The following is a 15,938-nucleotide window of genomic DNA, read 5'->3' on the forward strand; positions in this document are numbered from 1 at the left end:
TGCTAATAGGAGAATGCTGCATAGAACCGCGCTGTCATTGTATAAATTATATTCTCTGGAGCCCACCTTCTAAGGAAAAAGGGGAGGACCTGTGACATCACGTGACCATCCTCAAGAAAAAAGCTATGTCCGCACATTATTTAAAAAGAAAATACGTGAGGAAGAGGCAAGAAGGTTGACTTAGACCTTAACTAACAGCCAGGACTTTGGCCTTAACTAACAAGTATGTTTATTAACTAACAAGTATGTTTATTTGGCAAACTTGAGGTCGGCAATGGGTTATCCAGATAGGTTGCACTGCACTTTTTACTTCCTTTTCCTCTCTGTCGCCTTAAAGTGTATTTACACTTTCACAGCCAAATTAGGATAACACTTATTTTATATTTGTTAAATGTTCCTATTCACATAGCATAAGCTAAATATAATATTTTGCAATATTTGGATTTGTAATGTTAGCAGGGGTTGTGAGGGGTGAAAGGTGTGTTTATTATTATTATTGTAAAGTAAATTTTAGCACTGTCTGCCCTAACAAACGGTTAAAAGATTACAACACTGGCTTCTGCATTGTGTGTACTGAAGAAGAACTAGAAGAAGAAGAAGATTGCACTAGAAGAAGCTACTTCTTATCTTAGAAGTGAACAATAGTGATCAGCACAAAGAAAATGTTTAAATCATGCCTGGCCAGTCTCTTCTCCCTTTGCCAGCCTGAATCCTGCTGTATAGTTGGATAGCAAGTCCAATGCAGGTACTTATACTAGTTGCAATTGAAAAAAAAAAGCAAACTGTATACATCAAGAAGACAAACACATCTAAAGGTGCACGAGTTATGAAGATCCATTGTGAAGTCTAACTTGCCGGTATCTAAAGCTTACCAAGGTCTGCATTTAGAATCACTGTTCTCTGCCTACAGAGGCAGCCAAAGAAAAACTTCATATATATTTCAGCCACTTATATCTCAGAAGTAGAAGTGGAAGTGGGAAAAATTCCTCTCCGACACCAAATATGAAAAAAATGTATACCCTGGATCCCTACTATTTTTCTGCATATTGCTCCATTCTCTTCTTTTTCCTCACTGTGTTTTTCTTGTTAGTGTTTTACACCAGCAATATGTAAGAGCCATAGCACCCTAGCCAATAGAGAGCATGAGCTTTGCAGAATACAGAGCTATAGGTTTGACACAGCAGTGGATATGTTTGCTAAGAGACCACTGTTTTTACACAGAGATGAAAATACTTTTTCGATATCTTGGAGGTTCTCCACAATGGATGGCAGCCTCATGAGCTGAGGAGGAGTCGCAGACAAACTTGTTGGTGCAGGGGACTTGGACACTGGAGGAATCTCATGATCAACATTCTGGAGCTCTGGGTGATTTGGTTGTCTCTACATTGCTGGATATCCTGACTGGTGGGTTACAGTTAGAATCCAATCAGGATCCAGTTAGACAACGCCACAGCAGTGACGCGAATCAACTCTCAGGGAAGTACCAGAAGTCTTGACAGGGCAAAAAAGGTAGAAAGGGTTCTATTCTAGGCAAAATTTTATGTCCGCTGATGACAGCTTTTCATTCAGAAAGAGCCCCCTCGCTGTCGCCACAGCCAACGATACCGCTATTTCCTCCCTGCTGAGCGCCAGCATCATGATCGGCTTGTGTGCCCTCCAATCCCCACTGCTCTACCCGTCTGTGTCAGCAGAAGCAGTTTGGGATCGGAAGGGATACAGAACCAATCCACTTGCTGCTGCCCAGTGGGGAGTAGAGAACAGTGACAGGGGCCAGTTAGGGTACCAAGTGGGAGGAAAGCTCCAGTGACTGACGAGTGGGGCGGAGCTTCAGGATGCTGAGCGGAGAGGATCAGCAAATATGCAAAATATTTGCTGATCCTTTTTTAAAAAACTGAGGAGATACCAACTGCTTACTATGCCCCCAGTTATGAATGAACAGGAAGTGCTATACATTGCTTCCTGTTCATTGATGACTGGGGACATTTACTATCTTAAACTAAACAGTTACTATCTCCTCAGGTTATGAATGGAGAGTAGGTGCTCTGTACAGATCACCTCTTGTTTATCAATAACTGGGGAGATAGTAAATATTTACTTTCTCCCCAGTCTGTGAATAAACAGGAAGCCTCTTTACTGAGTGCTTCCTGTTCATTGACTGCTACTCTCTAGTGTGGGTCTAACACTCCATTAATCCGTTAATTGTATTTTTTTTATTACACGCCATTCAACTAAGCACTGTGTGGGTTTTAGTGGTCCAGTACTGCATGAGGATGCGATCTGTACTTGGCACAGTGGTGTGGCTGGTTTAGTTGTACTGTGTTTAGTATTGGTGTGGAGTAGTAGCGTGAAAGTAGAAAGTTTGCTTATTCTGTAAAGAACATTACTGTTGCTTACAGAAATAGAAGTATAGACTTGATGATTAGCAGCACACAGAGTACATTTTAATTGAAAATTGGAGGATACACATATGAAACTAATGGATTGCAGAACACATGAAATGTTTGGTAATGACTTGCGTGACGTATGTAGCAGAAAAGGCAATCCTCATTTTCACATATAAAGCATGTTGCGTGGGCGATTTATTTTTTCGGAAAGCAAGAATGTGAAAGAGTTACATTATCTATGACTCATATTCACAGACTGCAAATGATTTGCATTAGCTTGTAGCTCAGACATCTCAAGCTCTGTTTGAAAAATGTCTGTTTGCATCATCAACACCAATAAGTAAAGACACCTAATACAGTTAAAGAGATTTTCTTGTGAAAATTAAAATGTGACTTCTGCCTTGTTATCAGTGAGGCTCGACTTCGGCTCCATTTAAATTTACATTTGCTTTTTGCCCAACTTTCTCCATAGTCAGGTCACAGGTTTCGGTTTTAGGAATGGGAACCTTTCAGGATACTACACAGGAACGATTCCAGCAGCATTCCAGATTTAGCTTTTTTTTCTGTTCTATATTTTAAATAAATAGTGGAAAGCCTTACAAGCAAAAATGGCTTGAGAAGAAATTATTTCTCAGTATGAACTGTATCCAAACTAAGTTCTTGTATTTGGTTGAATGTGCATATTTTAGTTTGCTATGGGCTTTTACCTTCTCTATGTTATTTATTACTAGCTCTGCATTTATTACTCTATGGATACTTTTATAAGTGCTGTCTTTAACCGTTAACAAAGTTATCACTGATCATGTATGATCTTTTCACTGATAATTGTAAGTTATTGTTGACTTTACACAGCTTTATTGAATGAGCTTGTTGGTGTTGTATTCAGTGCAGTGGCGTAACAACCGGGGGGGCACTTGCCCCGGGCGCAGGACTGAGGGGGGGCGCTGTCACGACCCCCGCTAAACGAAGCCATGGCTCCCTCTCTCTGACACGATCACCCGGCTGTCATCGGGCGGCCGCTCGCTCTTCCGAGGCCACTGCGAGCGGGCCTCTACAGTGCCTGATTGGAGGGCGCGTCTGCCTGATCCAGCCAGCCCGGATCGCATAGCATTCAGTGTAGAGTAGAATTCATGTTTCACTTTGATACCAAATACCGCACCCTGAAATTGCTTGTTTGAATGGTGTTGTATCTGGTATGCAATGGGACTATTTTTATTATTCTGTACATAGAATGGGTATCTCAGTAATCTGGAATGATTGTAATTGTGATACATACAGTTCTAACTTGGAGTAAGCTTTTGACATGTAAACCATCTAAATCAAATTACCTTAACATCTTTATAAGAACAGTTAGTAATGTATTAAGGTTTGATGAGTATCCATTCTTCTTTCAGTTGCTTTTTTATTTTCTACTATCCAGAAATAATATTTTAAATATATTTTTTTCTGTATGGGCAGAAGTTACAGCACAGACAAAGATTGGTGATATTCATCTAAACTGGAAGCCATCTTTTCTCAGCAATGAAGAGTTCACTCAGCTAATGCTGGAGGTAAGAAAGCAATTGTATGCTCATTTGCAGCCATGTCAATCCTTTATCCAATTTGTTATTATGTCACGATACCGTGCACGGGTGTCCCCACACCCCATGCAGGTATCTATACAGGAGAACCAAATATGTGACCACACCAAATAATGCTTATGAACAGTAGTTTATTAGCTACTCCAAAAACACCACCACCATAAGCACCCCACCAACAACCGCAAGTAACATATAAAAATACAAGTAACAATTACACCCCGGAGACAACAGGGCAAACCCTGGGGAGCAGGACAACAACAATGCTGAGGCACAGGCCTCACTGCAAGGAGAGGCTAAATACCTCCCTAGACCAGCACCAGGTGGTGACTAATTGCGGGAGACACTCGCAGGTGCCACAATGCCACCCAGAGGTGGTCTGGTACCTGACAGCTACTGGCTGGAGACACCTGCAGGTGAGCACTGGAACTGCAGGATCTGGTTCTAGCACCACAGTGCCAACTGGAGGTGCTGCAGTCCCTGACATATTAGTTATTGAATGCAGACTTCATTTTCACTACAAATGAAGTGCGTAATTTAAACTTTCCATTCTAGAAGCTAGTGCTACTCTTTCATTCAGTAGGAAAACAGATTGCATAAAGGAGAACATTTAGCATGAGAACACAAGACTTTGTACAAGTACTGTATGGAATAAAAAAAATGTTCTCAGCTCTCTCTGTTTTGAAGCTTGTGCTGCCTCTATGATACCAGAAGTATTGTGCTTTTTTTTGCCTACCTTAAGGCAGCAATACTGCATCTGACTTATTGTGCTTGCTGTGAAAGATGTGTGTACATTTTCTATACTGAACTGACTTTAGCTCATCATAATTCCATGCTGATTGCATAGTTGGACTCTCTCCACATTCATATGGCAAAGGGAAAATAATTTGCATCTGAAGAGCCAAAGATAGCTTCATTATCTCTGCATAGACTTGCGATCATTTTGGAGAAAGGTAGCTATTTCAGAGCTCTGTATACCATGGTTTAATATCACAATGATGGATAATTAATATTTCTAATGTAAAACAAAATTTACATTATAGGCAAGCCTTAGCCTTTAAAGTTATCCTTTATATATTTATAAGTTGTAAAGTGATGCCCCTGATCCTTTGCCCTCTGTCACACTAGTGAACCTGTGGCTGGAGGCAAATTGCCAATAACACAATCCCTTAGAAAACAGAAAAAAACAAACCAGCTTTGGTGACGTTATTTTCTCACTTGCCGAACCAGCAACATTTAACACTGTTTCTGCTCCCATGCTGGCAAGCGAGATTCTGCAGTAGGCCAGTGGTGGAGCAAAACTGTAGAATTGTTCCAACTTTTCTAGAAATGGAAGCTTCACCAGTAGAAGATCATTTCTTTATCATTTATTGAAGGACACAGCTCTGACGAGATTTAGCAACGTACGGTTATACTGCTACAACGAGGCCACCAGGATAGCAATGTTATATCATTTAGTCAAAATGACACAAAACCCCAGCACCAAGGGGCACAACTATCTAGGAGAATTTACCTTAATCTAGAGAGGATAGTCCTGGAGCGAGGACAAAAAGAGAACACTCTATGGAGGGATTAGCTTGAATATTTAGACTACTGAGGTGGTCCTACAGGGGGTCAAGGGTTGGAGAGGACCCCGAAGTATGCTGACATAAGGAGGCCAGGAAAGTAGGCTTTTGGTTAAAAAAAGTTATGGAAAGTAGCAATACTGTATTATTATATTAAAAAGTATATGCAATCCTTTTCTTATGTTGTAGGCTCTGGATGGCTTCATTATTGCACTTACTGCAGATGGAAGTATTATCTATGTTTCCGATAGTGTTACACCACTGCTTGGGCATTTACCAGTAAGTGAGCATTACATTTTACTTTCTCTCATTATGAGTCTTTTTGGATTTGTTGAAAGATTAATACTACTGCCACACATATCAATAATTGTCATATTGATAAGAATAAATCTGTTTTTCAGTGTCAGAAAACTGTCTTAATAAATTGCATACCTAGGTCCAAACTGCACATGTAATTGCAGAGAATTGAGCAATAGTGTCACAAAGTGTCACCAATGATTGATCAGAGATTTGCATGAATAATCACCAAAAATTGCACCAATTCACTGTTCCAGAGATTGCTAGATCACTGTTACTCATATATGATCAAACAATGCTGCACTGTTAAGGGTTGTCTTAGTTGATCCCAGTCATAAAATAAATAATTGATTGCAGTGGACTGTAGTTACAGCTTAGTTTCAGTTGTGCAATTTTCATGAGGTCTGATGAAATGAAAACTTATCATCTGATTCCCTGTGATAATTTTGGATATCATTGTAGACAGTAGTAATTGTGCTCATATAACATTTACTGAACTGAGACGGTGAGTTTCTGGTGAGGAAGGTATTGCTTATGTGACTTATTTTATAGTGTATGGCAAGCTTAGGAAATACTTACATTCTGTCATGTCACAGTGGAGCTTGTTTATGATAAAAACTGGGTTTGAATATCATACGTTGTGGTCACAATGGGTATGATAACCAGAATTATATACTGTCCATGTAAAGATAAATAAAGCATAGCATTTCATAACAAAGGATAAACTGTTATTTAGCTAAGGGCTTATAAGTGCTTGGAGGATCCTCCGTCATCCCCCAAATCATTGCCATGAATTAGATAGCTGCTCAGACTGAACAGTACATTGTTTTAAATGGGACTTTTGCTCATGACAAATGAATATCACTGTCACATTTGTTACTTATGTTCTTTTACCTGAACAGTCTGACATCATGGATCAAAACTTGTTGAATTTTCTACCAGAACAAGAACATTCAGACATCTATAAAATCCTGTCTTCACATATGCTTGTGACAGATTCTGCATCACTAAATTATTTGAATTGTAAGTAGTTTTCATTTTAATTTCACCAGTTGTGCAACCGGTTGCCCAGTGTATTGAGCAGCTGCGTGCACGTGTTAATGTATTTTCTTCTTTGCTAGATTTGCTAGATTTCTTTAATAAAATATATAAACATTGATTTGTCTACATTTAAAGTACACAGACAATTCATTTTAGGAAATACAATTTTTAAAAGTAATCTCATTTTTTGCTTTTAGTTGTTATTGGGCAATCCCTCTTTGCTTCCTAAAGGAAACCTTTGCTGAGGGAATTGTGGAGACTCACTGTTGACCTCCTTCCAAGAATACAATTTGCCTGGCTATCTCTGGTTCAGTAATTTGAGTAACTGACCTGAAATCAGCATGCAGATTCAAAAATCAGAGTAAAGTCAGATAATTTTTGATCTGCATAAGGTTTCCAGGTCAGTGACTCAGAAAGTATTGCTCCACATGATCCTGGAAAGACAGGAAATTACATATGCCTGATCTGCCCATTTTGTAAGGGAAAAGATCAAGTGGATTAGTGTGAAAATGTTGTCCAATTTCTATTCTTACCCCTAAAAATAAGGAGTTGTAAGCCAACTGTCCAGTTAATGTATTATATTTTTTAGCCGTCCACAAAATCATCTTGGTTTCTACAGCACCATCCATAATGTTGCATAAAATATTTGAGTTACCTCCTACTGTTTTCTTTTTGTCTGTAGAGGTCAAGTAGGATGTCAGTATTAGTTTAAGTTCAATCTAAAAATGTACATTTCCTTTAAACCCTTCACTGCACTGCAGTGAAGGGTCACTGCAGTCTTACACTTTTCTAGGTGAGAGGCCCCTCAGCCTCCCTCTAGCGCTGCACTGTCAGTCCTCATGCCAAGCAGCCATTCAAAATATGCTTTCAGGCACCAAGTGTCAGCTCGAGGTGGTGTGGTATGGGGGTTATGGCCTGCGAGGCAGCTCCATCCATACGTGCATTGTTTACAGCTCCCTTAAGTGTCCTGTAGAGATGCCTGGACCGGAGTGAAGTCACATTCTGTCTCCCGGCACCTCTACACGGCACACAAGAGAACTGTACAAGCAATGCACATATGGATGGAGCCCCATCACAGCACAGCAGTCAACACTGGACCCCAGGCTGAGGATCCACTCCAGTTCTCGTATTATAGGGAGACTGGATGGATCTTTAAAAAAGATCAAAAATTTAATTTGTTTTGGAGTGTGTATGTGTGTGTGAGATTGTGTCTGTGGTTGTGTGTGTCTGTCAGTGTTTTTGAGGGCCCGTTCACACTAGTACAGTGCGTTAATTGCACCCCAATGGCAACCTAAACGCAACTCCCACCCACAGTTTGATCGCCTGCACCAGAACGCATGGTACCACAATGCTTTGCATTCCAGTGTGGTGCGACTTGGGTCACAACTTAATGACCAGGGACAAATGCGGGTCCTGAGGTTACACAGGTTGAGAACCACTGGTTTAAACAATATAAAGCAAATTTGTGATGATACAAATATGGTAACTGTCATTTCTGACTTGGTTTTAAAGATGCAAAGTCCAGGGTTATAACCTGACCTAGTGCAAGAACACAGCTAGGAAAGTCAAGAAAATCTGTACTTCAATTCTGCATGGTTTTTCTAAGTCAGTAATTCACTAGGTAGTAAAACTAGAAACTGGGTGATAGCTCTGAAACCAACATCTTTAAAAGCAACCAACTAAAAGCTCCCTTACCATCTCATGCTGTCAGTATTTTGTAAGTTTTAAGAATTATTTTATCTTTCTATCAATTTTTCAGCTGACAGTGACTTGGAATTCTGTTGTCATCTTCTTAGAGGAACTTTAAACTCCGAAGAGTACCCAACCTATGAATATATTAGGTGTGTTGGACATTTTCGGTCTTGCAGCAATGGTAAGCATGTTTTAATGTAAGTCTATTTTATTTGAGTGCAGGTTTATCTATATTGTAATAAAATTACCCATATGTTCTTTAATTAGTAGTGTAATATACAGCCCATGAACAAAGTATTTTATTTTTGTCACTTATCAGTATAACCTGAGCATGTGAAGTTCAACATTATGAAGTGAAATACTACTGCGAATAAGATATTGTTCTTGGATCTGAATAATACATTAGAGCTCATTAGACAGTGTCATCTTAATAAGCTTCCTTAGATACAAGTGTTATAGGTCTTCTCAGGCCCCATGTATCATCATAAAGTACATGACCTAACTGTAGTATTTCAGACCTATGCAGGACGCTTTGACATTGTATGTAAATCCTTTGGTAAACAGATGCACATGCTAGATAGAGCATGTTATCAAATGCTCCTGGTCAAGGACTTTCACTTTGCTCTCGCTCTTTATATACATGGAGAGGACCTTCAACTGAGTAGATTGAGAGTTCCTGAAATTGAACCTTTAAAACATAGGCCTTCCCATGCCTATTGTGGTAGCTAGGATCAATGGTGCTTTACACGATAGCCTTTAGTGTGGAAACCGACAGGGTTTCATCCTGACCTTATAACCCTTCCTTAGGAAAATCAGACCAAACCCAAAAGTCAAGGTCATCTAATTGGGCCATATACAGCATAAGGTGGCAACATACATGGTTAGCCTCCTTTTGTGTGTTAGTCCACCAATTACATCCCTTCTAAAGCTACAAGAAGAAATAGAAGACCATATTAAATGTTAGAACTAATACAATTTTAGTTTTTTGATGTATCTACGTCAAATTTCCATCTCAAAGCGCTTAAACTTAAATTTCCCTTTACAAGGGCTTACCATGTTAAAAAATACCTAGTGTGTGTACACTGCTGACCTTTACCACATTTTCCACTTAAAATGTATTCCTTTGTTCCAAATCCTAATACACAATTTGACTAAATGGAAACAGAACTCCCCTGGTTAGACAGATGTATAATCATTAATATTATTATGTATTAGTGGTATTTCATATAGCACTGACAATTAATGCAGCGCTTTACACAGTGCACATTAATAACAGTCCCTGCCCTCTGGGAGCTTACAATCTAAGGTATGAGACAAAACAGAAGATTGGTGCAACAATTCCATAGCGTAGTATATTTATTAATAAAACACATAAAAGATGCACTCACAAACAAATATGCCGGAAAGGCAGCAAAGTCATAAGCAGCAATCATCACAAAACGTCACAAAATAATCCCTTAGCTGGGTAAGGCTGCCCTGACTACAAAAAACGCTCTTCAGGCACAGGATGGAAACAGCACCACAACCCTCATGAAAGTGGCTGATGAAGGGGATGTGTCTTCCTGGAAATGCGTTCCAATACAGTGACATCATATCAGAAAGGAGCAGAGCCTAGCATGCCGTCACCACTTTCCTGCTGTGGATGCTTGCTGTGCTGTTTCTATCCTGTGCCCGACATATGGTAGCTTATTTAAAAATAATACTGTTATGTTGCAGTTGGAAGGTGACTGATAGTGAAGGATCTTCTTTGTTAAAGGATAAGTTCACCTTTTGCAAAAATTAAAGAAATGCATAATTCATAATATGTCAAAAAAATATGCACTTCTTTAATATTTGCATTCAAGCCTGGAAAGCATTGCATTTGTGATCACTCGATCACAGGTGCAAAGCTCAGGCTTCTGCACATTTTCAAACTGGCAGAGCACGTATGGTGCTACAGAGTTTCAGTTAGGAGAGATGGGGGAAGGACGGCTGGATTTCAAACTGCATGAAATCCCCTCATACAGCATCTAGCTGTCCTCGCTGTACGTAGATGCGGGAATATGGGCAGCTCTACCAAGCGAGGATGGCTGGACGCCGTATGAGGTGATTTAATGCAGTTTGAAGTCCAGCCGTCCTTCCCCCCATCTATCCTAACTGAAACTCCATACCTCAGTACGGAGCTCTGCCTGGGAGAGAATGTGCAGAAGCCTGAGCTTTGCAGCCCTGATCGAGTGATCACAGGTGCCATGCTTTCCAGGCTTGAATTTAAAAATTAAAGAAAAGCATATATACATTTATTTTTTATATTAAATATGCATTTCTTTACTTTTTGCAAAAGGTGAACTTATCCTTTAAGCTGAGTAGTTTGGTTATATGTTTTATAAGGAACAGTGTGGCTTTACCGCCGATATATCAAATACTTGTGGCATGAATAGGCTTTAAGCAATCCCACTTTTTGAATATTAATTCACTTGCATATTTTCTATGTCCAGAAGTTTACATACAGAATAATGAATAATTCACCTGATACAAATGTGAGCTTGACATTCTATAATCTGGGCCATAGGTGTGTAATCTAAAACTGAGAAACCAAACAGGGATTCACAATACATTTTTGAGAACCGTACAATGATGGAGATTCTATTAACTTAAGATGTCTATAGAAAAAAATAAAGTATTAGGGTTCTGAAACAATGGCCAACCTTTAGCTTGGATCTCAGACAATGGCACTTTGATATTTGGGGCTACAACACAAGTTAGATTTTTGTACTTTAGAGTGAATGTATTAGCGAAGGTTAGTAAGTAAGTAAAAACACAGGCAAGACTGTCTGCACTTTATTTGCCTACTTTATTACAGAGACCAGTAATTGAAATGCTGCTGGTGTCTTTCCAAATAGGTCATCCTTTGCAGAAATTCCTCCGCCTGCCTTCCAGAAACCACACTGCGTTTCCTTCACATCCCTTGCAGGCAGTGTTACTCAGTGCCCTCATTTCACCTCTCTGGTCCAAAGCATGTTTATAACATGTAGGAAAGTGTTTGGGGAAGGACATACATATTTGTGTACAGAGCATTGATTCCAAATGTCATTTTGTTTTATACGGGAATAAAAAAATCAGGCCAGTGTTTTCAGCAGGGGACATGTTTTAGCTTATTGCTCATTTGGTTTTCATTTTTTTAAGGATTGCTTTTTTTTTCAGTGTGACTCATTGTTGGAGGCAAATCAGATGACAATTCATTATTTGTGCCTAAAAATACTATGATGAAAGTATTTAAAAAGAAAAAAAAAACTTTGTAACGCAAGGATTGAAATATAACATTTTGGGGAAGGTTCTTAGCTACATATTGACCATGCTAGGAAAATAAACGTAATAAACAAAATGAAAGAGCAAACTATAGTAAAAAGATGAAGGTGAAGCTTACATTTTAGTTGGTGTATAATGCTGTCTGTTTTTAAATGGGATTTCTCTTGCGAAGAACAACTTTCCAAAAAAACTTTGAAAACAACAATTCATTTAAAAAACATCTTATTACATAAACTATTTGTCGTTGGATCTCAAAAGGTCTGGCTGTTTTTGTTCTCTTCAACATAGATAAGTTTGAAGAGGTCCACATCCTTAGGTGTTCCCAGCAGATGCTGGCTGAGTTGTAGAGAAACATTAAGCTTGAATATATTAATGAAGACACGCAACTTTGGAAGACAAATCTGCTTGTTATAACTTCTTTTATATTTTCTTATAAAATCTAGCTACTAGAGTCCAAAGAGATATGTAGAACACATATTGGTTTGGGTGGAATCACCTCCATCATACATATTTTAAATAATGATTTGGGTAAGGGCAGTAAAGCACTGGTTTACAAAATTCAGTAAAGCTTGGGACACTTAAAACCAAGCCATAGATGGAGAAGACCACTTTACATTACATGCCTGTAAAAAAATATGAATTATTTATGTGCTCCTTCCTTTCCTGCACCTCTCATTGATTTAAAGGAGAACTATGAGGTGAGTGCTTTTCACTCACCTCATAGTTCTAGCCGACCTGTGACAATGTGAGACTGTCACAGGTCGGCTCAGTAGATCGGGAAGTGAGCGAACACATACCGGCGTTCGTTCACTTCTCGATCCTGTCACGGCTCTCTGGCGTAACAGGGGAGGGGCTGGATTCCCCCCTCCGGCTCCGATCCTCCAGCGCTGACTGGGGGAACGGACGGGGGAGGGGGCGGGTACAGCTGGCTCTGCCTCTAGACAGGCAGAGCCAGCTGTCACTCACGCAGCTGGGCGGATCCAGACATAATTGTCGGGATCCGCTTCAGCTGCGGCGTCTTAGTATACCGCTGTAGCTCGCGTTATACTGAGCTTAGGGTGACAGGAGGATGCTAGTTTGCCGTTACCCTAACAACTATGGGGAAAAGCCCTAACCCCATAGTTCTCCTTTAATGCCTTGTTGTTATCTTGCTACTATACTTTTGCATCAGTGCTGTCATGTGGGAGGAAGGGGAGAGAGGCACGTGCTCCCCAATAGCAGGTGTGCCTGGTATTTTTCTTCACTCTTGGCAGTGAGAAAGCAAAGGAAAAGTGAATATATACTGCTCATGGGGCTGGCATCAGGGCAATGCAACATGTTTGCTTTTAAGTGTGTACAAAGCCAAACATTTTATTTTAGTTTTAGATAGAGTGTGGAAGGTTATTTGTTGCCTTCTGGGGAGATTTCCTCTGACTTTCCGTCCTTAAGATACAACAGGAAATGAGAGAAAATCTCCCAAAATTGAATAGAAGGTCCCTTTTGCAGCATTTTCCCTTACTTCTTGCTCTGGTGACAACTCAAAATTTTAGATTTCCTCTTGTTTTCTGTCAATGTGACAGTTATCACCTTGACCATTACAAATGGAGGAGTGAATCATAAAAACTTAGAGGGTCCAATCCGGTTTTTTTTATTGCATACACTTTACATATACTTTAAGGGATTCTGACCAATACAGTGCATTAGACAGCAAATTCAATTACAAAAGATATATAGATATTATATGCTAGACAGACCTTACTGATTTATTATTCATGTCAACCACAGATACTGAAGATAACATATTTTCTTTAAACATTAAAACATACACATTATCATTGCAGTGCCAATCCCTTCGTGTAATGGCTATGAAGGAGCTGTTTCAAGAACATACAGATCACAGCTCAACAAGCAGGTTTGCTTTATTGCTACAGTCCGGCTTGCAACACCTCAGTTTTTAAAGGTAAGTGGTAAAGCTTCATCATTAGTGCTAACGTGTTAACTGAGTAGTCACTATCTTTTTGTTGTGACAAACATTCTGTAATTTTTCTTTTTAATTGGGAAGTTTTTAGGTGTATTCTTTCTTAGCATGCTTAATTTTCCAGAGCCCTGCAGCAAAGGGCCCTTATTTCACCTTTCCGCAACATATTTTTTCTATGATTTTGTGTGTTTGCCCTAAAGTGACACTAAACTCGGGAGTTAAATCTTAAAAATGAATTCAAGTACCTTAACTATTAACAAAAATGTAACTTTTTTGTGCATCAGTCAGCTGTAGATCCTCAAATCATTTCTGAATAGGTGCGGACACTCTCCTTCCTTCTAGAGGGTGGTGTTATGCCCCGCTTCCCTGTGCGTATGTGTGGATCACAGCTGCGGAGTATGCGTTTATGGTATTTAGAAGAATGGGGTTCAGTCGTGCAGCTCAGTCCTCAATGCCCTGTGTTTGTAGAGGCTTAGAGGGAGCTGCTACACATCATAGCCCCGTGTGAGTGTGGTAGTGGGTACCAGCACATATGAAGGTGGGGGTATGCCGCTTCAACCCCTACAGCAAGGGTTAACAGCAATTATGGTAACCGAGTATCAACAGAGTACAGAAATCACTCCTTAATGCAAGTGAGTAGTAGGAATAGGTAGCACATCTGATGCTGCTTAATTAGGATCCTTATCAATGATATTATCTATTAGGTAAGTTTAGACAGTTATAGGAATACACGCACTAGCCAGGTGATATCAGCACAACCACACAATGAGGGTGAGCGTCAGTGTTTCTTATAACATAAAGGTATATGGCAATCCACAGGAGTATCCTTAGTAGTATCAATCAGGCAATACCATTTCAGGGATTCAGCACAGCACCATCCAGCAACCACTGTTGGGAACTAGCCCAGAAGTATACCTAAAGTAAAACAGCCCACTTGCCCCACAGACTGCCTTAGTTGTAGTTTCAGTCTGCTAGAAGAATTCCTCAGCTACTTATCTGTCTTGAAAACACTGCACCAGGATTCCATAAAAGTCAGATCCCTAACCAATTGTATTTGATGTTGCTATCTCTTATAGAGGAGAATTGACGTTAAGTTTGACTGATGCTTTCTTCAGAAAAATGAATAGAGCAATGGAAGGTATTTTAAGGGTTCTAAGGGTATTATTGTACTTCAGGTACCTTTTTTTGTGGTAGTTTAGATGAAAGTGGTGTCATATTGTAAATCAGAATAAAGTAATATGGAATGTTCCCAGGTTTGCATCTCATGTATTCAGAGAGATGACTAATGAATCAAAAAGCATTTTAGAGCATCCTTAGAATATGACTATTTCAAAAACATAATCAATTATTAAAAAGCATCCTGTGAAAGCCTGTGACATTGTAGGATCCACAAAACTATTACTGGATAAAAAGTATATAAATCCACGTTGTGTGTTAGAGATACCTTTGCAAACTCAAGTTATTTCCATACAAAAGTAGCAGTGATGTCATCACTTTGCTGAACATAACCTGTGCAGAGAGCAGAGAATGGACCCAGTAGGCTCACATACTTGCAGAAAACTACTGGACAGTGAGAATACAAGACCAATTAAAAAGAGAGAGCGCAGCAGTAAGTGGTCTTTATTACAGGAAGCTCTTGCATAGAGGCAAAATTTCACTGGATTGCGCCACAGATCTGGAAGAAATCCACAAAACACACCAAGATTCAAGCAAGAATAGACAAGCCTCTTGGATTCAGACAATACTTCTTTACCTTGGAGTTCAGCACTAAAACTTGTTTAAAAAAATACTGTAATTGCAAATATTCCTTCATGTACAATAGGTTTCCCAGAGTTCATAGAAGGGAGTGTATTTATTTCAAATTAAAATGTTTTTTCAAATCACTATCTATTTTACATACAAATAACACTTAAGTGACATTAAACCCTCAGTTTTGTTAACATAAACCAATACTGTAATGTGTGCCTTACTGTAATCCATGGTTGTTTCCCTTCTCTTTGCTGCTCTTCCTTTTAAATCCTCATGTCTTCTCATGCTTGGGGAGAACTTCCCTTTGCAGCTTAGGGCCTCTTCCTGTAGTGCTGGCTCAGGTTACAAGCCTATACAAACCTATACACATACACCGTGTATCCATTCCTGA

General features: G+C 39.5%; 1 protein-coding gene across 1 annotated transcript in view; it reads left to right on the forward strand.

Moving 5' to 3' along the window:
• NPAS2 (neuronal PAS domain protein 2) overlaps positions 1–15,938 on the forward strand; it is an 84,887-nt gene that overhangs the window by 34,497 nt on the left and 34,452 nt on the right. Inside the window, exons 4-8 of the mRNA XM_018554113.1 lie at positions 3,843–3,934; positions 5,716–5,805; positions 6,726–6,846; positions 8,624–8,737; positions 13,662–13,780. Coding sequence (XP_018409615.1) covers positions 3,843–3,934; positions 5,716–5,805; positions 6,726–6,846; positions 8,624–8,737; positions 13,662–13,780 — 536 coding nt within the window. The remainder of the gene's footprint in view (positions 1–3,842; positions 3,935–5,715; positions 5,806–6,725; positions 6,847–8,623; positions 8,738–13,661; positions 13,781–15,938) is intronic.

This window comes from Nanorana parkeri, unplaced genomic scaffold (genome assembly GCF_000935625.1).
Source record: "Nanorana parkeri isolate BGI_ZX_2015 unplaced genomic scaffold, ASM93562v1 scaffold143, whole genome shotgun sequence".
NCBI lineage: Eukaryota > Metazoa > Chordata > Amphibia > Anura > Dicroglossidae > Nanorana > Nanorana parkeri.